The following is a 27,177-nucleotide window of genomic DNA, read 5'->3' as shown; positions in this document are numbered from 1 at the left end:
ACTTTTATCCGTTCTGAACACCGGCACTTCACACTTTCAAAGAACCAAAGGATTTCTTTCTTCACATAGTATGTGGGTGTCAAATAAATAATTCACATTGACAAACTTTTTCCTCTCTAATCTCCTTGTGGAGAAACTTTTGGACCTTTTTTACACCTCGCTACAGTTTTCCATTCTCTTTAATTAGTTAGTTTTTGTTAGTTTCAGTGGACGAGAAGTCAAGAAATAATAAATCCTCCACCCTCCCTCATCTGCCGGTATAAAAATGACATTGACAGGCAGCAGCCGTCGTCGCATGGGGATGTTTTATGGTTTTTAGGAGCTCTTTTATGCAAACTTGGCCATTAGCACATTGCTGTGTTTGTCGCTGTCCAATAAAAGCTAAGTTTACAGGAGAGCCGCCTTAAATCTCTCTGATTTACCCAGGTGTGTGTGTGTGTGTGTGTGTGTGTGTGTGTGTGTGTGTGTGTGTGTGTGTGTGTGTGTGTGTGTGTGTGTGTGTGTGAGAGAGTGTGTGAGAGACTCTCCAGAGTGACGTTCTGTGCCTGGAGAAGGAGCAGCCGTTTGCCGCAGAGCCTGTACTTGAGAAAGGACACCTGACTTTGTAAATCAAAGCCTGCTCTCTCTTTCTCCCTTTGTCTTGCTGTCTGTTCTAATGTTTTGCAAATGTTTCATTACCTCAGCTTCTTATTCTTTTCCACCTTTTACTGAAATTGTTTGTTTTTGTTCTACATTTTCTCAAGACTCATTTGACTGAGTGTATCTTTGGGGGGTTAATAAAGTCATTATCTAGAATAAAAGTCATAATCCAATGATGATGAAGTCATATCTACGTGTCCTATAGTCTGCTAGATTATTCCTCTGCTGATCAGGTAGAATCCCATCCAGAACATCTGGCAGACACCCAACCCTGTTTGGGACTCTGGGGCCTCGTTACAGGAAGATGTTTGTCCTATCTTAACATCAGTTTCAAAGTAAGGAACACACACATCTTCCTATTACAGAAGTACTTGACGTCATAGCTGTATCCTATCACATCTAAGCCGACCTATCAAAACCTAACAATGACTCTAAATTTGATTCTTCCGCCTGCCTGGTATCTATAAATAAAATGCATCAGTGGGCTACTCGAAATGGATGAGCAATAACAACAGCTTTAACTTATCACGATGGACTAAGGAAGATTTCAATTTTAAGCTAAAGTCGGAGGCACCAAACCCGTCACCTCTTCATGGATCTATACATGGATCATCTCGGGTGTCCATCTCTGTGCAATGCAGAAGTGCCACAATCTGCAATTGATTAAATGGAAACTGGAGGGTGGCTCCAAAATCACCATACACCCCCCAAAAAGGGGTTTGGTTTGTGATGGGCCCCTGGTCTTTGGATGAGACCATCTTTGGGACCGAAACCAACAGAAAATATACCTAATCCTTGTTTGACGTAATGTGCACAAACATGTTCATTCCACCACCTCCCATGAAGTCCTGATCACCGCTGCTTCCCAAATAAGCGCAAATAAGCAAAGGGGGCGCAGAAACCATAAAAACCAAACTATTCTACTCTGACTGTCTGAACGGCTCTTAAACTGCCTTATAGTTAACAGACTAGAAATCCTCCCTTTAGTAAACTTGTGTTTACTCCAGTCCTCCCACTGGACTCCTGCAGCAGCAGCATGCACCATCTGTCACAAGTGGAGGCTCTGCAGTGCCTCTCGTTTCCGTTTCTTTTTTGTTTTATAGAAGATTGCAACCGTTGCTTTTGAAATCACACACTGCCCCGTGTTTGCTGCGGGCATTGTTGCGTCTGTGAGTCCAGTCGCGTTCGAGCAGTTGTTTAAAAATAAGTTTTTATTGGATAGAGGGTCCCCCTCCCTCCCTAGTGTCTACCGTGTCCCCTCTAGCCCCCTCACCCCGCTTTTGCTTGATTCATTTGATGAATTCTTTACATTTTTTTCTTTCCTCCTTCCAAAGTTAGATGAGCAGTGCCCCTTTGATACAGAGCATCTGTTTCTTCAGCCGACTCTTTGTACTGTGCCTGGTAATTATTTCTTTCAAAGTTGTCTGCCAATTTGTATCGTGCAATTCTCGCTTTACCTTCTGTTGTTTTCTCAAAGGTCTGAGGGTGTAAAAACACTACGGGAAAGATTTAGCCCTAATTAAGCCATCCCACATAAACCTACACCACCATCGTGGATAGTCAACACCGTGGCGATATCCTCTTATGTTTTATGCACGGTGCCCCTATGTAGGAAATTTGGCTGGAATGGAAATTCTCACTCGTCCTAATTAGATCAAGCAATCTGCAAGATGTCTTGTAGTGTTTATGCACCCATTAGTGCCTATTAGACAGCAGAGACACGCTCCCCGAGCTCTTTAAGTAAGCTGCATAGACGACACACTGTTTGATGTTTGGGCAGTGCGCTGTGGTGGTTCTTTTTTTTTTTTTTCCGGGACATGAAAGGACATAGAGACTGAGTTACTAAAGTGCAGATTGTTTGGCTGGTTTTTAGAGGCCCGGCCAATAACGTTATGAGCATGACGTTATTGGACCTCTAGACTCCAGCTGTACTGAGCTGAATCATCAGTATGACACCGTTCATGATGCTTAGCGTACACTTCAAAACACAAGAAGGTGCAACACACACTAGCAGCGTTCCAGGTCCTTTGTGATCCCCCCACTTTCTCACTCCCTCCGCTGCTTTAATGTGATTTCAGGTTCAAAGTCTCTCGAATGGAAAACATTTAATTGAATTAGCTTTGCTGCTTTTGTACTGTACTTATTAGCTGTGTTCTCTGCACCTCTCACACCAAATATCTTGCAACTGCAATTACATTTGGAAACTAACTTAATATACTTCCATTCCATTATATTTCTATTCATACACATAAAAACGCCGGGGCTTCTAAATACATGTATGCATTCATGCACATACATGAATATTGACACCCTGGTTGTACACAGCGTGTTCGGACATGCAATTCCACAGACACGTGCTCATTCTTGATCACAGCCATCGTGTCGGCTAACGTCAACTCAGTTACTTCTCCCGTGAGATTCAGTGTCAGATGCTACTTGATTGAACATTGCCCATTTGGTCCTCTGTGGGTGGGTGTGTGTGTGTGTGTGTGTGAGCAGGAGCGCGTTCCCATTTCCGAATGTGTGTGTGTGTTCCTTTGTGAGCAGGGTTCCGGTTGGTTAAGAAACAATAAGAACAAGCTGCAGGAGCCCACAGAGATGAATCCCCAAATGTCAACCAAATAGACAATATATAGTGAACACTCAACGGTTCGCCCGCTCGCATGCTGCCGCCCCTCCGTTTCTCTCTCTCTCACACTTTTTCCCTCTTGCTCAGTTAAATGTTAAAGTCAAGTGTTCTCTTTAACATGTTTCTGTCTCTTTCCTCTCTCAGGCCAGTCATCCAGGCCGGTGGTCAGGACTAGGCAGCAGCAGCGTCAGCCTTGCTTCAAGGGACCGAAGGGCAGTGCGGGCAGTGGGGGCGGCGCTCGGAGGGGACCTCTGTAACCAGCACCTCCCCCACCACCACTATCCACCCCTGCACGGCCGCCCCCCTGCCTCCGAACGGCACCCTACCCGGGAGGAGCGCCACTGCCAGGGCGCCCTGGCACATTCCACAGCGCGTAACGCTGCTCCCAGTCTGGCTCCGGTCTGTGACGCTGCTGCAGCGTCTGCCCGAGCTCCGCCCACTCCTCCCGCCCAGCTCCCAGGTTCACACCCGGGCTCCGGTTCAGCGGCCGCTAAACACAACGCAATTCCACCTCTGTCCTCCAGGCAGCCGGAGGGGGTGTCCTCCTCCTCTGAGTCATTGACTCCAGGAGGTGGAGTGAGTCTGCCAGGTGGGGCGAGGAGAGGAGGCGGAGAGCACCACCCGCCCAGCCATATCCCCCGCGCGGTCGGGACCAGCGCCTCGTCCAGCCTCCACAGTGTTACGAGCAGAGGGAGCCCCTCGCCGAGCGTCTCGTCTCCCATCCCAGCCTCCCCACCACCTCCTACTCCTTCCCCGGCGTCCTCTTCCTCCTCCTCGTCCTCCTCCTCTTCCTCCACGTTTACGGGTCGTTTAGGCCAACCCCCTCGAGGCCCTCTGTCTCTGCACAGCTATAGTCGTAAGAATGTCTTCCTCCAGCATTCCCTCCAGACTGCCGAACTGCAAGCGCTGACGCAGACAGACGGTTGAGAGGACACAGACGTTCGCGCAAACCGTATTGACTCCAGCGACAAAACGAAGGGACTTTATAGGAAAACGGCTGCGCCTCCGGTAGTGTTTGTGTTCTCCCCCAATTCCCTCTGAATCATCGACCACAAGCGCTAACAATCATGCTCGTCTATCTGCACAATCCTGACAAACCCTTTGCTGACATTTTGTTCTTAGTTTTGCTCAATTGAACACACACACACACACACACACACAAGCGCGTCTTGGAGCATGAAAAAGGCACTCACTTGTCTGTCAGAACTCCCACGTTGTGTCATGCTGACAGTTCAGATGTGCTTACTCCCACAGACCCACAACGTGAAAAGAGACTCACAGCCTCATGTCAATGCACACAAACGCAGACCTAGTCGCACACATCTAGGTCCACACTCTCACAAAGAAACAATCTGTGATATTTGCCTCACGGTCTGCACAAGTAACCGTACAGTCATGTGGACGTGAGGTTTTCATTTGTGTTTTTTAAATATTGTTTGTATCCATTTATGTGAACATCCTTAAAAGTAAAGACTTGTGCTGCTTAATGAACAGAGGAATGGCCGTCATGTGATATGGCCAAATTCCAAATCAGACCAACTCATCATTCCTTGATGTTCCACTGACAGCGGTCCAGATGAAAAGACAGATGTTGAGAATGAACATCCACATTCATGATCCGTTCACTGCATTTTTTACAAAATGGGAATCTGGGTGAATTTTAAAGTAGTTTAATAGCTTTTTAGTATCGACCCCCATTTCAGTGTCTCAAGAAGGGAATCGAACATTCCAAAACCTCCAAGACAAGCAGCCTGTGGAGTGCTCACATGAATAAGGCATCACTAGAACCTTTAGCTTAACACCGGACCACCGGTTCTGTAGGAATTCAATGCTGCGTTGAATGCTCGCATCAACGTGCATGTGAAACGATTGGTTCAGTGGTTTGACATATCTGTCTAATTCAATAAATAATTTAAAAATCCACAAAATTGTGAACCCGCAGCGAACTTTATCAAAACACCCGAGAAGAAGAGAGCAACCGAACAAGTTTTAGGATTGGCATAACCTGCGTTATCCATTGTTTTGAAATGAGGAGTGGTTTTGAGCAATGATCAGGGAGACTTACTGCTGCTTTGCTAAATGACAAAATCAATAACCATTTTTAGGATTTAAAAGGAAAAATGTCTGAAGTAACGGACTCGCTGTGAACTCACTTGATTGGAGTCTGATTCTGCCTCGGGAGGCAGGTGACATAATAAAATACTGCACAGAAAGTTGTTTACTCAATGAACACTGTTTCTCTTGACTCTCCCATTTGGAAAAATGTTCCGAAATGATGAGTTTTGATGTGACGCAGTCATTGATCGCCTTCTTTTATCTTCCTGATCTCAGATGTGTTATCTTTTTGAAAAAGGCATCCAACATGACAGCATTTCTCACTGTAAGACACTGTTTTTTAGTCAGTAGGACTTTCCCTTTTGATGGAAATATACAAATATCATCACTGCCACGAACCGCTGCATCGTTCCACATCATTCCCAATATGGTGAAGTTTGAAAAGCCATCTTTTCAAGATCTGTGAACTACAGGATTTCAGGGAAATAAACGCTATTATGTTGACTGGGAGGCGGCATCCTGCGCTGCTGCTAAGCACCGCAGCCTCTACAGAGAACGTAACATTTTCGGAGAAGTCGTTGACTTGTGTCTCCGTGCGGCCCCTTGATGTTGGGAGGTTGTATGAATCGTGTTCTTTCTAATGTACACCTCATGAGGCGAGCACCTTGCAGAGGTGAAGAGAAGCCTGAAGGAATACGGCTCGTCGGGTGGAAATTGCAGCTCTCCCCGTGCTCTGCTTCACATTGCTTCCTCTCTTTTTTATCCCCATTCTTTTTTTTTTTGTTTACCCTTGTTTCTGTTTTTCCCATCCCACCACTTCTTATTCGCCCCCAATCTACCGCCCCCCCCTCCCCCAGCCCACTACTCTGCCTCTACTGCATGCAAACCAAGTAGCTCCTTTTGTTCCTGTGCGCCTCTCCATTCGGCGAGCTTCCCCCCCTCCCCACCACCGTGTCCCCGGCCTCTCCTTCCCCCCCATGCCCCCCCCCGTCCTCCCTCTACCCTGCCTGCCGTACTTACCCACAGCTCGTATTGTCATACAGCGGATCCATAACACAATCTCTTGCAGTGGCTCTCGGCCCTGGGAATTGGGGCCCGATTTTCATTCCAGCTGGCTGATTAGGGAATCATTTTACACCTGCTGAATGCGATGAGCTACCTGGTGGTGTAGACAGCCAGCACTAATCTGGCTCCGGGGGACCGAGAAGCGCAGCTGCATTGTGAACCACGCGATCCCTCGCTCGGTTTGTTTACACGCGCAGGGGGCGACGATGCCGTGTCGCTGGCCGACCCCTCAAGAAATGCTCCCCGCGTCCCTCGTCGGCGCACGCGTCGTACCGCCGCAAAGGGAAATGTCACGAGGGAGGCGTGAAGCGTTCCCGCTGTGTTTCCCCCAACAGCTGTGCTTGTTGTTTGTGTTCAAATTGAGAAGATCACAAAGGTGGGCTGCTGATAATGAGACATATCACGGAGGAAAGCCACGTTTGAGATATCAGTTAAAATGTGGAACTGAGGTCTGGGAAAAATGTTCACCTGTTTATTTGGAAGGATGATCTGATGTTGAGTTTCGCTGCTGGAAACACGGGCCTCAATCATGAGGTGGGCATCTGTCACAGACCTCAGTTGTTCATTTTACTTAGCGACACGTCGTGCATCTTAGAGACTTTCATTTCTTGCAGTTATTTATTGTTTTCTGCCTTATTTATTGCCATGGAATGTTTCCTAAAAGCATCTTGGCACCAACACATTATTATAGTGGTCATCTTGTGACCACTATAATAATCAAGATGTTTTTATTGTAACTAATGAATCCCAGAGATTACACTGTCATGCTTTTAATATGCTTACTGTAATTATCTTTTTTCTTTCTTTACAAATTAATGTGATAATGAAATTAAGCTGTATACTTGTACATAGATGAAGTAACCGTTGATGTTCACTGTTCGTTAACAACATTTCGTGCTCGTGTAAATTGCATTTAAGAATAAGGTCAGCACATAACTTATTAAAACATAACAAAGTTTATTTAATTAACGAATGTCAAATGCAGTCAGAGGTCTGAGAGATTACCAAAGTTCTTCGGGCTATTGATAATAAATCAGGCGAAATGACTCACTCGTAAGTGAAATCCAGCCTTTGCTCTAAAACAGAAATAGTCTTAGTCTTTGAGATTACTTTGAAAAACTTTCGCCTAACTGTCTCAACAAAGTGGACGATGATCTGTTGAAGCTGCTTTTTCAGTTTAGGGTGAGGTTTGTGAATAAAGAACCTTCTAAACTCATGCTATGAGCCAGCTGACCACACATCCATGACAGATCCACAGCGAAATACAAAAATCCTTTGAGTGCATTTTTCCTTTCCATGGTCTCCCCATTTTGAAATGTATCTAATAGGTTTATCTGGAGGCACGAGAACTTTTGCACTTTGTGTTCACCAACGTATTCCTCTTCAGTTTCACAAACACTATTTTTTTTTACACACTCAGTTGTTCACCTAAGAAATTGCAGATGATTTTTTTCCACTGTCTCCTTATTGTTAATATTTAATACAAATAAAATGTCTAAAAACATTAACAGCGGTGTATTATTTGAATATTGATTTTTCATTGTACATGTCGGACCTTTCGTTCTAAAGTTGTGCGTGTGTGCGTAATGTGACCCGGGCGGATTGACGCACAGTGAACCAGCAGGATGATCACTACATTTCACTGGACAAATCTCTTAACAAAATAACTAATAAGATCTGTTGATTTGAAAGTACTAAAAAAAAAAGCAATGACAAAAAGAATCTTAAGACAGATGGAGGGGAAACGTTTCCCGCTGTAACGTTTGATTGCACAGAAGCCGTTTTACCTCGTTCGACATCGGCTCTTCAACCGCTTTGAGTGAGTTTTCATTTTGGCACTGACCATAAAGTAGAGGATCAATTACGTGAGACTGAGTTTGTTTACATGGCTTGCGTGTGTGGGATGTACACTTTGACTGTTTACCCCTCGGGGAGGACCTGTGCACGCTTCTACTTTCCAGGCTCACTACATTAGCGTCGGTGAGGTGATGAGCAAACACACTGCAGTTTAGATTATAACCTAATGTGAACGAAGGAAACTTCTGATTACCGGAGCTTAGAAATCCGAAGAGATCAAGCCTTTTGCTACTTTTAACGTCACTGATAATCCAATATCCACCGTACGATGCCGTTGAAGTGACTTGTGCACGTCCGTCTAGTTCTTGAAGTTGGGAATCAAGTTATTTCCTGTCTGAACCCTGAAGTACTGTAGATTTACATTTGACTGGACGTCAAATTTGTACGTATTTGAACGCCGATTTTGACCTGAGCTTGGCTGAGATTAAACTACACAGGTAGCACATGAATATAAATGGACCTGTTGGTACATTAGCTGCTTTGTTTACATCTGAAAGCGTCGGCAAAACCTTGTTAAAACGCTTTTGACTTTGTTGGGATTTAACAAAGTACATTTATTCAAGTAGGTGTGCTATGTGATTACAATGATATGACGTTTGGCAAAACATGTTAATGTTGAATATAACATTAATTTGTTGAGTGGCGTACTGAGGTTTATCTTGATTTAGGACTTTTCAGCTTCCTCTTCCAATTTCCTCTTTAGAACATCTGTTAGAAATGTAATAAATAGTCAAACACTAATGGTAGTTGAAGTAGTAGCATTACTCATCACATTTTTAAGAGGTTAACTAGTTATATCTGATCAATTACTTTTTAAAACTCACCTAACCTAACTAACTAACAACACTGTTAATGGAATTTAATTGCAGAATTAAAGGGCGGCGATGAGGACACCGGGAACGCTGTGACAGCGATCTGAAGCACCTTTATAGTCAAACCACAGATCATTGAGCATCCAGATTCAAATGAAACAAAAGACCACTTTTTGGTCTATTTTAAAGCTGACAGTAGTGCAATATTACTTTAACAGTTGGCTGTTTAGTTAGTATGGATGGGGAAGAGTTGCACACTTGACCCAAATGTCAAAGGAGTCGTATGTGCTTGTAGGACCTCAAAGTCTTTGCCACCTTGAAGGACCTGCACGTATCGGTCACACGCTCTGTGGCGTTCACCGGGTCGGTCAGGATGGAGAATGTATAAATCAGATATTCATTTATATACAGATGGAGTCCATGAAGACCATTTACCAATAAGTATACCAAAAGTCAGTGATGGCTCTAAAGCATTTTATCCCAGCAAGGCAGCATCCACAAGGCCAGAGACGTGAACATGTGTGTTACGTGCAGATTGGTTGTGCTTGTTATTTGCTCTTTAATTGTGCTGTTTTTGGCCATGTGGTAACGTGTAAAGGTGGATTGTTCCAGTTAGATTCAAAGAAGACTGTTATCTAAACATTAACCCACAGTTAAGTCCTTGACCAAATACATTTTTTGTTGACTAGTAGTTATGATTTTGTTGACTAAACAATTATTTTACTTGAAATTAAATGTTTTTGCATTTAACCAATTTTTAAAAGTTGAATCGTTCAAAGCAAATTCAGTAGAAACAATCTACTTAAGCTAAACCATAGAAAACAATAACAATGTCCTTGTATGTCTTTTTTCCTCCACTGCTGTGGTTTGAAGAATATTAAGTAATTTAACGGCAGCCTCGAGGCGTCCAATAGCCTCATTTAGCGTAAATTTACCTTCTCAGATTATATTTTAATCCACATTGCGTGGCAAAATCTCATGGGGGCGTGAGTTTACCTCAAATGTCTAAAAAACTTTTTGGATCCCCCGTTATACTACTAAGGGTTCAGAGTTAACCAGTCACGTCTTGTACCTCGCTTGTTACAACTCGACGACTAGACAAATCAATAACGCTTTTCTGAAACCCTGACAGAGCTTTCCATCACACTGTCGCTTCGAGCAGGTGGCTTAGTGTGCCGCGAAAGCCACGAGTCCCTTATGTCTGCCGGCCTGAAGTGAAGAACCTCGTGTGTGTGTGTGTTCTCAATTATTTGCCATTTGCGTCTACTTCACTATTCAGGCCCAACTTTTTAACTATTCATTTCTAATTCTAATTCATTTCTGATTCTAATCATGATGACACCTACCTAATCGCTCTCTCTCTTGTATATGTATATATAATGTCTGTGTGTGTTTGTTTCAGCACAGTGATCGCTCTCCGTCACTGCCATTCGTCATAATCACTGTGGATGTGTTTGATGCTTTTAGCTTTGTCCCCCCGCCATCTGTCTCCTGCCGGCTCTGCTGCAAATCACTCGTATTGTCCCCTCTGTCAGTCCAAAGCAGCAGACCTTATTGTGATACTCCTCGTGCCAAAAGGCTTTTGCATTGCTCACTTGCAGCAGTCAGAGCCTCGGCACGCAGTGTGCTGCCGGTCACCACCTTGTCTCTCACCTGCAGTTACTGAGGTGCATGCACGTTCTTCTCCAGCCGGGACAAACACATCACCGTCGCCCAGCACTACTGCATCTAATGGTACGACCTCCAAACACTCCGTCATAAACTCGCACTGTCAACGGCTGATCATATAGTGTAATGTGTAACAGACTGCATTTTCATTTATTTGAATTTTTTATAGCCGTTAGCGATAATGTGGTCCTTTCTTTGTTTCTTCAGACTTTACAGTTTGTTTTGGGGTTTATGGGGTCATTACGGTTTTTACCCCGGGATGTCAATCGCTGCCTTTTTTTTTTTTTGCCCATCAGGCATTTGCTAAAGGTTTAGAGGTTTGATTTATAAAGCTGTTTCCTTGCTGTCAGTCTGTGACGAGAAGAGACGCCCATGTGCGGGCTCTTGCTTTCTTTTCCTCTGTGCCGAGATGTGAATAAGAAGCAAGTGATCATTTACTCTGAACATGCCTATTGTAGAGTGAGTAATGATCGCAGTCCTCGTGAGTAATGGGTAATTTCGGCTGTTTTACACATGCGACCCTAAGCAGACCATCAATCTTGCGAGACAGAGAGAAGTGTGCTTCACTGAGCAGATCTCACTGATGTTCATAGCACACAATTAAGAAGAAGGAAAGCTTTCCAGATGCAACAACGTTATTGGAGCTGTTTGTCTTTTTTATTTGTCCCTCATCAATAAATTCCTGTGCTTGGATTTGGAATTACTCCAATGACACATTAACGCAAGCTTCTGGTATTATACTAGCTGACTTCCACAGCTCCTCTTGCTTGACTCTGTTCAAGTCACTGTATTTAGTATATTTTTTCCATTCCAACTTGAATATCTCCTGTACGTTGTCGCATGATCAAACCTCCCTCTTGGTTTGGGTATGAAGCCACCAGCAGCTTCATTCTCACCTGCCATTGTGGAGCTCCACTGCAACCACTCCAACTGGGTAATGCATGCTGAGGTTCATGATATCTCCTCACTTTGCTCATTTGCAGAAGAACAAGCTGGTGGTGCAGCCGCTGCAAACTGAACCTCTGTCTCGGCATTAACAAGTCGGATATCTTTTATATTAGGAGGACATTAATGACCACTTGCCTTCGCTGTTGTGAAGACGCACACAGAGACTCACAGGAGGAGCGTCGCTGGAGGCTTCGTCACTCGCGCCCCGCCGCCCTCGCACTCCGTTCAGGACGGTTTGCAGAGTGATTCACATTTGTTCGACCTCACCATCCACATACTTGTGAGTGTGTGTTCATTTTTTTTGTGTTGACTCTGATATATGGGTTTCAGATCAGAGTTGCTGTTTGACTGCACACTGTGTACTTCCCAAGTATAGAGGAGTACGGACTACATAATCAGTTTGGGATACTTTTTTTTTTAACTTAAGCACTTGGCATTGTTTTATGTGAAAGTACTCTGCGGTGCTCATGTTGCCCACTCTGTGTCTATCTGCTCTTTGGTCCTGGACTCACATGTGTACAACACAAGACAAATTTAGCAGGGCTTTTACGGGAAGCAGATGGTGGAGTATTATGTTGACGAAAGCGCGATGACTCTTCCAAGCAACCCACTCTAAACCTCTGCTCTTCTCCTCCTCCGCTGAGATTCAAAATATTAAACATAATATGCCATTTTGGCCGGGCAGAACAAATTGGCACACTGAAAAGAGTCATTTTGGGCATTTTCTTTTCATTTCCTTCATCCCTTCTTTTCATTTTCACTTCCTCTCAATCTCTTCTCTTTCAGTCCCCCATATCGAATATGTTGCTCCTGTTGTCGGCACAGTGTGGAATAAACAGACCTTTCTTGTGCTGCGGTTATTTTATGAAATAATGAAGACACACCGTGGCTCGCTGCTACTTGCCGGCAGTAGAGAGTAAATGTCATCATCAAAATGATTCAAGTCAACTAATCAAAACTCTATTCCATTGTCCCGTATGTGAAATAACACAGCTCTTAATTATTTCATTTTCCAATGAAAGGCTACATCCTCAACAACCTTTTTAAGCAGAAGGACTCAAGGAATATTCTCAATTAATACCTGGAATCAACGTAAGAACAAAAGGAAACAGAATAAATAGGTCAATATTATTGATTAGGAACCCAAGCAACTTTATACTTATAATCACTAAATGGTCCTACACACTCTAACAAAAAGCAAATTTATAATTCAATCCATTTATTTTACTAAATAAATATTGAATGTTAAAGGTTTTATTTCCTAATAATACAGGGGAATCGTGGAGCAGACTGCATGCGATTTTTAATATATCTTTAAATGACTAAGATTGTTACACCATAAATTTGGAGGCAGCGTCCGATTGACAGTATAAATATATATATATATATATATATTGTGTGTGTGTGGAGCTCTCGGGCTGCAGCGGCTGTGTCAAGGGACCAAAGCAGCGACAGACGGCTCATTTGCTGCATGATTATCAACGGGGTTGTTGCAACTGAGAGGAAGGGCCGCCTGCGTACACACTTTCACTCACACCACACACACTGTTTCTTGTTTAAGCCAATTATGCAGGCCAGTAACCTGCCATATGGCTTCTGCTAGTTCAGAATCTGCATTTGTGTGTGTGTGTTTTGAATTGTGTCATCATAACACAGTCAGCTTGTGCTTGAAGCCACAGAGCAGATGACAAAGAAAGAGGAATCTTAATTGGTACTAACAGTCCAGCGCATTATTATTCAAGATGAATCCAATGTTATAGTAGGCATTAGAACAGAAATTATTAAGTTCTTTTTTCTTTTGTGTTCATGTACCTCTTTATTTTAGTCACTCTTTCACTTGTTCTGCAGGTTTTTGTAGATTTGTGCAAACGTAGGAACTCATTTATAATTTTGGCGATTCCCCCCCCCCCATTCTACGTTTTACAGTTTGGCTGCGAGTTATATTATATTTTCAAATTAGATATAGAGACAATACTTTTCAATACTGTTTTTTATTGCATTGCATAACCCATTTCCTTTATTGCCGTGGCAGTGTCTGCAGCTCTCTACACCCTTTCTTTGGATGACGCGCTGCAAAGTGGACCAGCCCTAAAAACTGGACGCTTCAGGCACTGAAACGCCATCAGTCAGAGCGAGTGATAAAGTTACACAAAACCATGATTTCAATCATTTCCGGTCTTTTGGCATGGTGTGTTGAAGCGTAAACACATATAATTCCATGTGTGTGAAAAGAAAACTCTTTACTTAAAATGCCCAGAGAGCTGCAAAAGAGTAGCTGAACTAACATCACAGATGCTACAGCAGACGTTATTGATTGGAGCTGTATGCTTCAGAGAAAGGTGAAATAAAAGATCTTGGTTGATTGAATTTGATGGGCCTTGGCCTGTTTTACTGCGAATATAATTCATGTCGAAGATGTATCTGCATGATGAAACAAGACTAAAATCAAACTAATTGTGTGTGGTTGATTGTACATCATTGTAGAATGGATTGATCACAACGACAGCCCCATCCATTTCTAGTTGCAAACTGGTACTAAATTGGTGACTGGTCAGTTGCAAATTATGATACGCTCCCGAAAAAAAGGCTGGTTGTGGCCCAGTGTTTTTGCCATGGTAATTAAGTCTAACATTGCCATCATTCTCACCTTCTGCTGCTGATGAGAAAAGCTTTCCTTCCCCCTGATAATGCTTTATCGGCAGGTCTGTGATAGCTAAACATCTAGTGTCTGAAATGAGTGTTTCCATCTCCTTTGCTGCACTTTTATAAGCTACGATTAACTTCAAACTTTCACATCTTCAAAAAAGAATAATGATTGAACCACGTGAGACACGTGAGCTGCAGAGGCTCCACATCCGTCCATGTTGTGCTACTAGTATTGTTGGTGCTTCAGGCAAGATCATGCCAAGAGTCCTCCAATACACACACACCCTGTTATCAGTTATCAGTGATTGGTCAATGGAATAACTTTACAGCTTGTTTTATAGATGGCTGAAGTTGTTGATGCATTTAAGGTGATTCTCCAGAAGAAACACTATTGAACACATTCATGTGCGGCTTCCCACACATCTCGATTTTAGAAGGCAAAATGTTACATAAGAGTAGAAATATTCACAAGGAAACCTACTGCTGTCTTAGAATAACCTTACTTTCTATTTCTCAATTGTCGGCCGAAGCTGTTGTTTTATTTTTGGTGATGGTCACAATAGCCTTTAATACTGTGAACAGAATGTTGTCTTCATTCTGGTCATTATCTTCATACTATTTTCAAGACACTGGTCCACTTGTAAACCTTATATGTGTGCATGTCTATACTTGTTTTCCCTGATACTCATCGTTAAATAGCAGCGTGCAGAAGTCTTGGCTTGTCCTCATTCACATGTTGGTGCAGCATTAGGGAGAGGTTTTGGTACTTAAGACATCTTTAGACGATGAAGCTTGGACACATCGAGGCCGCTGGCTACTCTTGATTCCTCAGAAATAAAAATAAATGAACGTAGCAGAAGATGAAATGTCCAATTTACATCGTTGGGCATGACAATGACAATTTCCCTGTGTGACAAATGTCCAAAACATGTGCACCGCGTTATACATACTGAGATGTATGTAAGGCGTTGTTTATTTGTGATGCCTGCCATTGGGAGACATCTGTTGGTCACAAAACCAAAGAGTAAATCGCTTTAATGAGCATTTGCTTCAAGAAGCCTCCAAATGTTTTGTGTCAAGAATCTGAAACTGTCTTTTGGGTTAAAACAACAGAACACATCAGTATTTTTCAGTGACTGTATGCCAAAGAGCTTCTTCATGGGAATAATTGTTGTTCTTTCTGATTTTCACCAGTGCCCTGCCCACAGTGATTGGTAATAAAACCCAGTGGTAAACGAGCATCAACAAAATGAAAATGAAAATGATTCGGAATCCCAATTCTTTTTTTCTTCATCTCATCAGAAAATAACAGCAAAGAAAGAAAAATAAGATGTCTTGTTTCATTGTTGTTGTCTTGCCCCAGCCCTGTCTTTATAATTTAACTGCTCACCTGGGCTAAAGGCCCATGGCAGCAACAAGATGCTCTGCGTGTAAAGTTGTTTTCTTTTCTTTCTTTTTTTTACACTTCAACACAAATTGTGAGGAGCACATCTGTGAGAGACGCTGGTCATGAAGCGAAGTTACGTCCTCTTCCTCGCTCTGTCACTGGTAGCATTATTTGCAAAGACGACTGATACGGTTGGCCAAAGATGCTCCAGCTACATTTGTTGCTGTAGTAGGTACAATAAAACCGTTGCAAGAAAGATGCCTACTTCTTTATCAATACACCTGTTCAACAGCGACAAACAAAAGCAATAATTCAAGCTGCTCTGACTGCAGCTTCTCATCTATCGACGCTGTGCTTCGCCCAGCACAAACCAGCTCGCCGGTCTAAGGAACAACCTGAAACCTGAAAGTCCATAGTCTAAAAGTTTTGCTTAGTTTGCCACTCGTCTTTGGCGAAAACTTTTTCTGCAGGGTGAGGCGATGCTGGTACATACAGTTGCTGTTTGTTGTGGAGCCCACCTGTTCAGGCAATAGATTAATACATTCCAGCTGAAAGTTGGGTTCAGTCAATCATTCATTCAAAAAACGTGTAAATGATTGATGAATGCAGGACCAAAGTCAATATTTTATTTACTGGTATGAAATAGTAAGCCAGTGGCCGTGCTCTCAAATCAGTGTTTGTGAGCCTGTCGTTGTGGTGCTGCAGCAACCTTCAGGACTAAAAGACAGCAACGAGCAGGTCATTAGTATGCATGCAGTCGCCTCATTAATTTATACTCGTAGCGCACAATTTTTTTATTTTGACTTTTTAGTTTTATGTGTTGTGTGTGAAAGAGGCGACTATGGATCTGGGTTGATAAATTGTCTGTGAAGGCCATTATTAACGAAAGAGAGCACAGATATTTGTTATGTTCAATACGTTAAAGCAGGCTTATTTGCAGTGTTGTCTGGGGCTTGTAATTACAATTGAAGTCTTTATTGATTAATTTATGATGAATTGCCACAGGCAGTGGTACCTTATGAATTATGGCTGAGCACGAGATTAATCAAATAATGAAATTTATAGAAATGTCAAATTTCTCATTTTCTGATCGTGGTTGAAGGTTGTTTTAAAGCTTAAGGGTTCCAGATCATTTAATGCGTTTGAATCAAGCACAACTTTGTTCTCACCCTCTCATTGGTCTGACTGACGAGGTGTTTTTGCATGAATCAAAGAGACACACAGAGGCGGGCAGAGGTTGAGCTCATATTGCTTCTGTTGATGCTGAAGATGGTTGTAATCGGTTAGGGGGCGGCGGTGTGCGGAGGTACACAGGCCAAATTACGCCGAAATATTACAGATTTTTTTCAATTGCTTGTTCTTGTTTTATTGTTCAATACTCAAACCACATTTTCAAAACTCTTCACACATTCAGCGACACACAAGTGTATTCGAACCAGACTGTGAATCATTTCTCATTGCTTTCAGACAAAATGCAGTCATACTCCACAAACTGCAAAAAACTGTATATTTGCAGGACATTTTTCATATACTAACACACTGCTTCAAAAACGGATAAAAGCACATTCAAATCAGAGTGATTGATGATTTCAAACAATTCAGCAGTAATTATTTTTTAAATTTAGAAAATCAAAGAATTATCAGTCCAAGCTAATTGTAATTTCAGCTCAAAGCCGACCAAGGTGTCCTGCTTTACTCTCATTACCATGTTTCAGGCGATAGCTTGGATCAGATTTTGTTTGGAGATATGCATCACAGAAGAAAGATTGGTGGGGAAAGAGCAGTGATATGAGGGAGAGTGTGTGGAGGACAAAGAAGAGGGAGACCAAGAGCGGTGATATCTGATGAAATACATCTTGAAAATGAAAGGACATTGAAATTTGGGAGATTTCTTTTGCGACAGTGCACAGTAAACAGGGGAAGCCGGCCTGTTGGGTGAGACAGAATATTTGTATATGTTCTTGGATTTCTTCATGACTTCATTTCTTCATCACCTTGATTTTAATCAAACCATTTAAGGGGCTTTATTTTGATGATGGACCTCAGAAATGATGATTGTGAAGATGTAAGAATATACAGCTGGTCAAACAAATTGGTAAATGTATATCACGATTTTTAGCCACAAATACGATCAAGAATTACGATCAAACACGATCTAGAAAACAAAATAAAAACTAGACATGCCCTGATGAGTTTTCAGCTGATCCACAATAAATATGCTCAGTCTCTTTCCAATCCTTTTTAAAAATATGTTTGGCGGTCACGTTGACACACACGGGCATTCCAATAGATGACTCACATCGGCACACGTGTCATTTACAAATAGACCTGTTGGTGTGGAAGTTCATTAGAGCCAATGTGTTGTGCTCGAAGATAATCCTGTAAAATAGAGTTTGCGGCAATAAACCAGAAATAAACAAAATGTTCCTGCATGTGTTTGGTGACGATGACCCATTGGTTCAGAAGGCTGTCTAACTACCTCGGTGGCAAAAAGAAGCATTTGTTGTGCTCGGGACATTCTTTGCTTCCTGCTTGCTTCAATTAAGTTCCTGCTGTTTGTGGCTTTAAAGCCCATGGCGCTGTGTGTGTTTGTCTGCAGTGTGTGTGTGTGTGTGTGTGTGTCATTGGGTGTGTGTTTTCGATGATGTATTTGTAACTCGTTTGTTTGTTAACTTGTTCTTCAAAAGTTGTTGTCTTTCTCTCCCCTCCAAAATACTCTTTGGGGTAATTTTATTCTTCTTGCTCTACTATTTAGATGATGATTGTTTTTCAGTGCCTGCATTTTTACATTTTTAATATATTTGTGCCGTCGCGCTGGGCCCTGTGGATCCGCCTAAACACACACAAATACTTGGGTATTGTTTAACAAAAGGGTTTTCATTTTTTTAACTTAAACACAAAATGTGGACTGTTATGCGCTCCTACGCGCTGCCGGGCCTCTCGGGGTCAGAGTCCGCCGGACGCCGACTCTCTACCCGTCCTGATTCTCTCTCAGCAGGCCTCCAGTCTGCTTAGCATCTGTGCCAATTAAACTGATCATGGGCCTGTTCTAATGAAACACTCCTGCACCTGAGCACAGACCACGCCCACTTCTACAATATTTATCATGATGCTTCATGAATGATATTCTTTCAAGAGCTGGTGATCAATTTATCAAATACTTTTATCGTGACGGAACATTTTATTTGTAGGGTAAACCATTTGAAAAGTAGAAAAGGGTCACTCGCCACAACACCTGAGTGTGTTGAATGAGTCAGTAATGTGTTTAAACCACAGTGCATTAGTGCAAGGTAATTGAATTATTGACTGTGATTTTAACCCCATGGCTCTCTCTTGGGTTACATGTAGCAGCTCCCTGTATTTTCTTTAGCAGTTGTTGGGAACTTTGCTCGACACGTCTACCTCCAACATTTTATTCCAGTCAGTCTCTGTCTTTCATTTCAATTGGTCCCACTCTTCTGATATTGATGGCAGAAACATTCCAGACGACTCTGCTAAGTACTTTCAAAATTGCAAACTTTAATTTAGATGAGATGAGAGTATGGAATTATTGATAACTTAATGTGTCTCTGTGGTGGAGGGGCGTGGTTAGCTCAGCTGCAGGGGGGAGAGCGGGGGAGTGGTTCAGGGGACGGTGCTGGTAGGTGAAGAGTAAGCAGGTGTGTGGAATCTGCACTAATTGCCTTCTTCAAAAGCAGTGAGCAGGATCCAGGTCGGGGGAAGAACATGAGCCGAGCAGAGCTGAGCGGAGCACGGGAGCAGCACGCGAGGGCTGAGCGAAGCTGGACAGAGCGGAGCCGAGTGCGAACAACGGGCTTATTCCTGCTCACTGCCATTCCCCCTTTTTGGACAATAAAAACTGGTTACTCCCATCCGTGTGTCCGTGCGTCTGTACAGAACCCGTCGGTGGTAGCGCTAGCACGGCTACAGTGGCGCCTGGCCAGGGATGGACGCAAACGACCACGGAGAGGGCCTGATGGAGCCGGCGGTCGCGCTCGGACGGATGCTGGGGGAGATCGCCGCGATGCAGCGCGAGCAGGCCGAGGCCAACCGGCACGTCCTGGGGGCGCTGCAGGCTGCTGCAGACCGGCAGACCCAGGTACTGGAACAATTAGCAGCCCGACCAGTCGCTTCCGGGCGTGGTGGTGCACAAAATGACCCCGGAGGACGACGTGCAGTCATATCTGGAGATGTTCGAGGCGATGGCGGGGGCGTGTGGCTGGCCGGCGGACGAGTGGGCGATCCGCCTCCTGCCGCTCCTAACCGGGGAGGCGCAGACAGCGGCCCTGGGCCTGCCTCCCGGTCCCAGGCACATCTACGCCAGCGTGAGGAAGGCCATCATGGACCGACTGGGGCTCTCCCCCGAGGACCATAGGAGGCGGTTCCGAGAGGCGAGGCTGGGGCCGGGGGACCGCCCGTTTGCGTTTGCCCAGCGACTCGCAGACGCGGCCAACAGGTGGCTGCAGCCGGAGGGCGCGGGAGGGGCGCCGGCGGTGGTGGAGAAGGTGGTGACAGAACAGTTCCTGGAGGGTCTTCCGCCGCGGACGGCTGCCTGGGTCCGCTACCACCGGCCGGCGACGCTGGAAGCCGCCGTGACCCTCGCCGAGGACCACCTGGCGGTGCACCCCGGGGGCCGTGGGGAGGGCGGTCGGCCGACCGCATCGACGCAGCCCGTTCCCGCGCCACGACGGAGTTCCCCGCTTCCTGTTGCGGCTCGGCCCCCTCCGTCCCAGCGCGCCCTAGCCCCTCAACGGGGTACTGATCCACCCGGCCTGGCCGGCACCCTCCCTGACCTACAGAGGGCTCCTCAACCGCCAGGGCAGGAGTGTTGGAGGTGCGGGCAGCCCGGACACTACCGGCGGGAGTGCCCGCTAATGGAGGTGGGCCAAACGGTGCGGGTTGCCGGGCCTCCAGCACCCTCCCCCGGTCTGGGAGCGACGTACAGCGTTCCGGTAAGGATCCAGGGGGGTATACATCAGGCGATGGTGGACTCTGGCTGCACGCAGTCCATGATCCACCAGAGACTGGTTCGACCCGGGGCATTGGTGGAGGCATCCCGGGTGAGTATTAAGTGTGTGCATGGGGATATTCACGACTACCCAGTGGTGCCGATAGAGATTAGGTTTGGGGGTAAAAAGCATAGAGTAAGGGTCGCGGTTAGCTCCCGCCTGACGCACCCCCTGATTTTGGGGACAGACTGGTCGGGGTTTCATAGGTTAGCGGGGCAGTGCGCGGGGGTGCGTTCGCGACCGGTAGGGACATGCGGGGTGTGTGCGGCGCTCGGCGGTGACGCGAGGTTGTCCGACGCTGCAGACGGGGAGGGGGAATCGGCGGGGCCTCCTATGGGGACGCCGCCGATGCCAGAGCTACGCTCCATGGAAGATTTTCCACTGGAGCAGTCTCGTGATGATACTCTACGCTTTGCCTTCGACCAAGTGATGCAAATTGATGGTCAAGTGGTGCGCCCCGACGCCGTATTATCATACCCGCACTTTTCACTGATTAGGGACAGGCTATACAGAGTGAGTCGCGACACTCAGACAGGGCAGGAAATTACGCAGTTGTTGGTACCGAAAAGCCGCCGGGAAACGGTTTTCCAGGCGGCTCACTATAACCCGATGGCGGGCCACCTGGGTAGCGACAAAACTCTGGACCGGATAGTAGCCCGATTTTACTGGCCAGGCATCTGGGCGGATGTGCGCCGCTGGTGTGCATCCTGCCCACAGTGCCAGCTGGTGAACCAGCCGGCCATCCCGAAAGCGCCGTTGCGTCCGCTGCCGTTAATGGAGCTGCCGTTCGAACGCTTAGGTATGGACCTCATCGGGCCATTTCACCGGAGTGCACGGGGGTATCGCTTTGTGTTGGTTCTGGTGGATTACGCAACCCGATATCCCGAGGCAGTGCCGTTGCGCAGCATCTCCGCCAAGAATGTTGCGCAGGCGCTGTTTCAGGTCATCTCCCGAGTCGGAATCCCGAAAGAGATTCTGACGGACCAGGGCACCTCGTTCATGTCACGCACACTACGAGAACTGTACGAATTGTTGGGGGTTAAGTCCGTTCGGACCAGTGTGTACCATCCCCAGACTGACGGCCTGGTGGAGCGGCTGAACAAGACACTGAAATCCATGATTCGTAAGTTTATTCACGACGATGAACGTAATTGGGATAAATGGCTTGACCCTCTGTTGTTTGCAGTACGGGAGGTCCCCCAGGCCTCCACGGGATTTTCTCCCTTCGAGCTGCTGTTCGGCAGGAGACCACGGGGGGTGCTCGACCTGCTTAAGGAACACTGGGAGGAGGGTCCGAGCCCCGGTAAGAACGAGATTCAGTACGTCCTGGACCTGCGAGCCAAACTCCACACACTGGGTGAGTTGTCACGTGAGAATTTGCTCCAGGCCCAGGAACGGCAACAGCGGCTGTACAACAGAGGGGCCAAGCTGAGACAATTCACACCGGGAGAGAAAGTGCTTGTATTACTTCCTTCTTCCAGCTCAAAACTACTCGCCAAGTGGCAAGGGCCCTTTGTGGTCACACGGCGGGTAGGGGACGTCGACTACGAGGTGGTGCGATCTGACAGGGGGGGAGCCACGCAGATCTACCACCTCAACCTCCTTAAAGCATGGAGAGAGACTGAGTCCGTGTCCCTGGTGTCTGCAGTAGCGGAGAGCGAGGAGCTGGGGCCAGAGGTCCCAAAGTCCACCGATCCCACCCGGCTCCCGTCCGACGCCCGTCTCTCTGCAGCCCAGCAAGCGGACATAGCCCGGTTGCAAGATCAATTTAATGATGTGTTCTCCTCCCGGCCAGGTCGCACGGACCTCATAGTGCATCACATTGAGACATCCCCGGGCGTGACGGTGCGGACGCGGCCCTACAGGTTACCTGAACACAAGAAGAAAATGGTTCAGCGAGAATTGGCCGCTATGCTGGAGATGGGGGTAATAGAAGAGTCCAACAGCGCCTGGTGCAGCCCCATTGTTCTTGTCACCAAGAAGGATGGCTCAATAAGGTTCTGTGTGGATTATCGCAAGGTGAATGCGGTCTCACGGTTTGACGCTTACCCGATGCCCCGGGTCGACGAACTCCTGGACCGATTGGGCACCGCGCAGTTTTTTACGACACTGGATTTGACCAAGGGCTACTGGCAGATTCCCTTGTCACCAGAGTCCAGGCAAAAGTCGGCGTTCTCCACTCCGTTTGGATTGTACCAATTCACCACGCTTCCCTTCGGGCTGTTCGGCGCCCCGGCCACCTTCCAGCGCCTCATGGACCGAGTGCTGCGTCCGCACGCTGCGTATGCTGCCGCCTACCTGGATGACGTCATCATCCACAGCACCACGTGGGCGGAGCATGTGCGGCGGGTGGGCGCGGTGCTGGAGTCCCTGAGGCAGGCCGGGCTCACCGCCAACCCGGGGAAGTGTGCAGTTGGACGGAGGGAGGTACGGTATCTGGGGTACCACTTGGGCGGCGGGCGGGTGCGCCCGCAGGTGGACAAGACCGCGGCCATTGCAGCCTGCCCACGGCCCAAGACGAAAAAAGAGGTGAGGCGGTTTTTGGGGCTGGCAGGCTACTACAGGAGGTTCATCCCGGGCTTTGCGGAGCTGACCAGCCCCTTAACTGACCTGACCCGGAAAGGTGCCTCAGATCCGGTCCAGTGGACGGAGCGGTGCCAGTGGGCGGTTGAGGGGGTGAAACGAGCCCTCTGTGGGGAACCATTGCTCCATACACCTGACTTCTCTCTCCCTTTTGTCTTGCAGACTGATGCGTCGAACAGAGGGCTGGGGGCCGTTTTGTCCCAGCAGGTGCAGGGGGTGGACCGCCCGGTCCTCTACATCAGCCGGAAGCTGTCGGAAAGAGAGGCCAGGTACAGTACGGTCGAAAAAGAGTGCCTGGCCATCCGGTGGGCGGTCGACTCCCTGCGGTATTACCTCCTGGGACGCCAGTTCACTCTCTGTTCGGACCACGCCCCGCTGCAGTGGCTCCACCGCATGAAGGATGCCAACGCCCGGATCACTCGGTGGTATCTGGCTCTACAGCCTTTTAACTTCAAGGTGATCCATAGGCCGGGGGCGCAGATGGTCGTGGCGGACTTCCTTTCCCGCCCTCAGGAGGGAGGGGGGGGGGAGTCGGTTCGGCCGGATGGCTCCCCGGCCTAAGTCGGGCGGTGGGGGTATGTGGTGGAGGGGCGTGGTTAGCTCAGCTGCAGGGGGGAGAGCGGGGGAGTGGTTCAGGGGACGGTGCTGGTAGGTGAAGAGTAAGCAGGTGTGTGGAATCTGCACTAATTGCCTTCTTCAAAAGCAGTGAGCAGGATCCAGGTCGGGGGAAGAACATGAGCCGAGCAGAGCTGAGCGGAGCACGGGAGCAGCACGCGAGGGCTGAGCGAAGCTGGACAGAGCGGAGCCGAGTGCGAACAACGGGCTTATTCCTGCTCACTGCCATTCCCCCTTTTTGGACAATAAAAACTGGTTACTCCCATCCGTGTGTCCGTGCGTCTGTACAGAACCCGTCGGTGGTAGCGCTAGCACGGCTACAGTCTCCAAGTCCAATGATTTTAGTATATGCCCATTTGTCATCCTGGCTGTCATCACCGATCAGTAAATTTAGTCATATTCTTCATGAGAGTTCATCAAGAGTTAAGCTCATTTTATCCTTCAGTTTCTTTTCTCATGCTTTATCTGGAGTAGGTGTACAATGCAAATGTACAATATTTTGACCTAGAGAAGTTTCCAGTTCCTTTTTGTCCAATAATCTATTACGGATGTCTCAACATCCAAAAAGACATTTTCCTAGCATGTGCCAGATTTTTGTAGCTGAACTTGCCTCTGACCTTCATGTAAAAGTTAATGATGTTTAAAAAGCGATTTATTTTTGCCATCAATACTCTATGTGTGTGTGTGAGTGTGCGTGATTGAGTCCTCCGACACTTCATATCCCAGTGTGTCCCATCTAAACGGGCCCAATAGACACGGTCGTTGACTTGATTTGTATCCCTCTTTTCTCACCTACTCGTTCACCTGCTACTCCTTCCTCACTTTTTCTCTAGCTGTCAGGGTCAGCTGTCTAGACAGATAGTCAGGCCCCCACTCGATCAGCTGAGGACCATTTGGCCCTGTGTACATGCTGCATACTTGTGTGTGTGTGTGTGGGTGTGTGCGCTCTATGTGCCATTGTCATTGTGATCAATTGAGGAAGCACACAAGGACACAAGATATTATTTCCGGCCTTCTATAGTCTGTAATAAAGCAGACCTGAACAATGTATAGTTAGCTTCTTCCTCCTCGCTGGATCTATTCATTCAGGAAAACAAACGAGCAATATAGAATATGAGCGTAACTGTGAGAGGGAGGATTGATGGCGGGTATTGATAGAATTTACACTCCCGGTTGAATTGACAATTATCCGCTAGATGAAATTGGAATTGGGTTGTAGAAGTTGTCGGGACCTTTTTGCAGTGAAACCCGTATGCAAATATTGGGATAATTTACATGAGCGCTTTATACTCTACTTGCCTCATATATTCAATGATTTAATAGCCTACTTTCCTTGCAGCTCTTCTCAAAACCAGTGGAGGAAAGGCAGAAATGTGTCACGGGAGGGGGAATGGATAGGGGGAAACGGAAGAAACAGATGCACAACAGAGCTAGGAGCAAATTCAGCCCCTTAATTTGGAAACCATAAGCACATTATTGGTGCACGGTTTCTTACCTCCTACCAGGAACTGGTGTTGCAGTTTGTTTTGGCTTCCTCCCTGCGATCCAAAAAGTTGGCCAAATACTGAAGTCCGCCCCCCTCCTTTATGACCAGGAGCAAAAAGAAGGAAGGAAGCAGAGCGATGATGAGGACAAGAATGTGAATGACAAGAACCTGCCAATGAATACGGTCTCCAGTAAACCCTACGATTGTTGCCAGTGAATGGCTCGAGATGGAGGATGATCCACAGACATGAGGAATCCAAATCTCATTTGCTTATTATTAAATGGAAATGAGATTCAAAAAAAGGACCATAATTCTCTCTTTACTGTTTGATACAGTAGAATATCCATTCTTGGAAGAACATCACATTTGTACGCAAATAGACACACTCTCCCTTTGCAGCCACCCGAGTGATTGTGAGTCGTGGAGGCCTCATTAATCACGCCACGCCAATGAGGAGCCAGGCCCAGATACAAGTTAAATAGGAAATAGGAAATTCCCTTGGCCTTTTTTGCACACAATTGCATTTGTGACTGTGATGGAGCGTTTGCCAGCACGCATACTGGTGGAAAGTGTAGCCCTTCTAGAAACAGCCTCTGATGTTTCAGCAAAGTAGAAGGAATCCTCAAGGTGTACCCCCTTGAAATAATAACATACTAAATATTATCAGAGTGAAAATGTAACCAGATCGATCAAATTTAGAATGAACATTGACTATGTAGCCAATTAAGGGCAGTTAGTTCTTTTAAATAAAATGTATTGCTCTTGTCGTCATTGATGTATCAAAAGAGCTGTTTTAAACATTCTAAATATTAATATTGCCTCAAACAAATCGTTCCTATTAATTAAACTCATTCTTGGCATCATATCAAAGATCAACCCTAAAACCTGTTATTAATGAGGAAACATCATCAAATTATTATATTTATTCAAGATTACATTACACTCAAAATTAGATATGAACAAATCATGATTATTTACCTTTGCCAAGTTCTCATTTTCACCGAGCCGAGTCATAATGCAACCAAACGGAACCTTCTTTCGTTGACCATTATTGGTGCTACCAACGTCACCAGCTGTCAAGAGTGGTTTCAATGGAACATTTTCAGAGACCAGCAATTAGAAAAACCTAAATGCCCACTGGTGAAGGTTATTTCTGTGGGGTAATAACAGCTTACTTTGTGCAATTCAACAGTGTCGGCATTAACATTTCCAATTTCCATTTATTTAGCTGGAATAATGTGAGAACAACGGATGAATATTTGGTTTATTCACAACAATATTTTGGGTTTTCAAGGAAGGTTTGGCGATACGGAAGTAACCAATAATACGTTTTCGTTGCAGGAATATATATCTTCTTAAATATGTTCCTCGCTAATTCCTCGGCCACAGCAATGGTAATGTATGGTATGTACTAGATACACGCGGGGTTGGTGCAAGCCAACAAGCAGGCCAGTCTCCTTACACAACCCTCTCACAGCTCCAGCATCTTCTTCCTTTGAAGACATCATGTTCAATCCATCCCCTTGAGCTCAGTATTTCACATTTGTCATCGACATTGAATGCATCACACAAACAGACATTACAGCTCTTTGTACTTACCTGCCATGTCTTAAACTACTATTTCAACCCAGTTGTGCACCTGTCACATATCGCAGTGATTCCTTTTTAGCAATCTTCTAGTGCGCTGCAGCCCCAACAAAGGCAACAATGGGTGATATACTAAAGCTTTTTGCACTTGTAGGCTTTATTTTTGCTGACCATAAAAACCATGAAAATGT

General features: G+C 45.9%; 1 protein-coding gene across 1 annotated transcript in view; it reads left to right on the top strand.

Moving 5' to 3' along the window:
* Positions 1 to 7,896, top strand: part of ccser1 (coiled-coil serine-rich protein 1) — a 100,168-nt gene extending 92,272 nt beyond the window's left edge. Inside the window, exon 11 of the mRNA XM_040195023.2 lies at positions 3,413 to 7,896. Coding sequence (XP_040050957.2) covers positions 3,413 to 4,195 — 783 coding nt within the window. The 3' untranslated portion in view covers positions 4,196 to 7,896. The remainder of the gene's footprint in view (positions 1 to 3,412) is intronic.
* Positions 7,897 to 27,177: the final 19,281 nt, after the last annotated feature.

Source organism: Gasterosteus aculeatus, chromosome 13 (assembly GCF_964276395.1).
Source record: "Gasterosteus aculeatus chromosome 13, fGasAcu3.hap1.1, whole genome shotgun sequence".
Classification (NCBI taxonomy): domain Eukaryota; kingdom Metazoa; phylum Chordata; class Actinopteri; order Perciformes; family Gasterosteidae; genus Gasterosteus; species Gasterosteus aculeatus.
The sequence above is the reverse complement of the archived record's forward strand: the minus strand, read 5'-3'. Positions and strand labels throughout refer to the sequence as shown.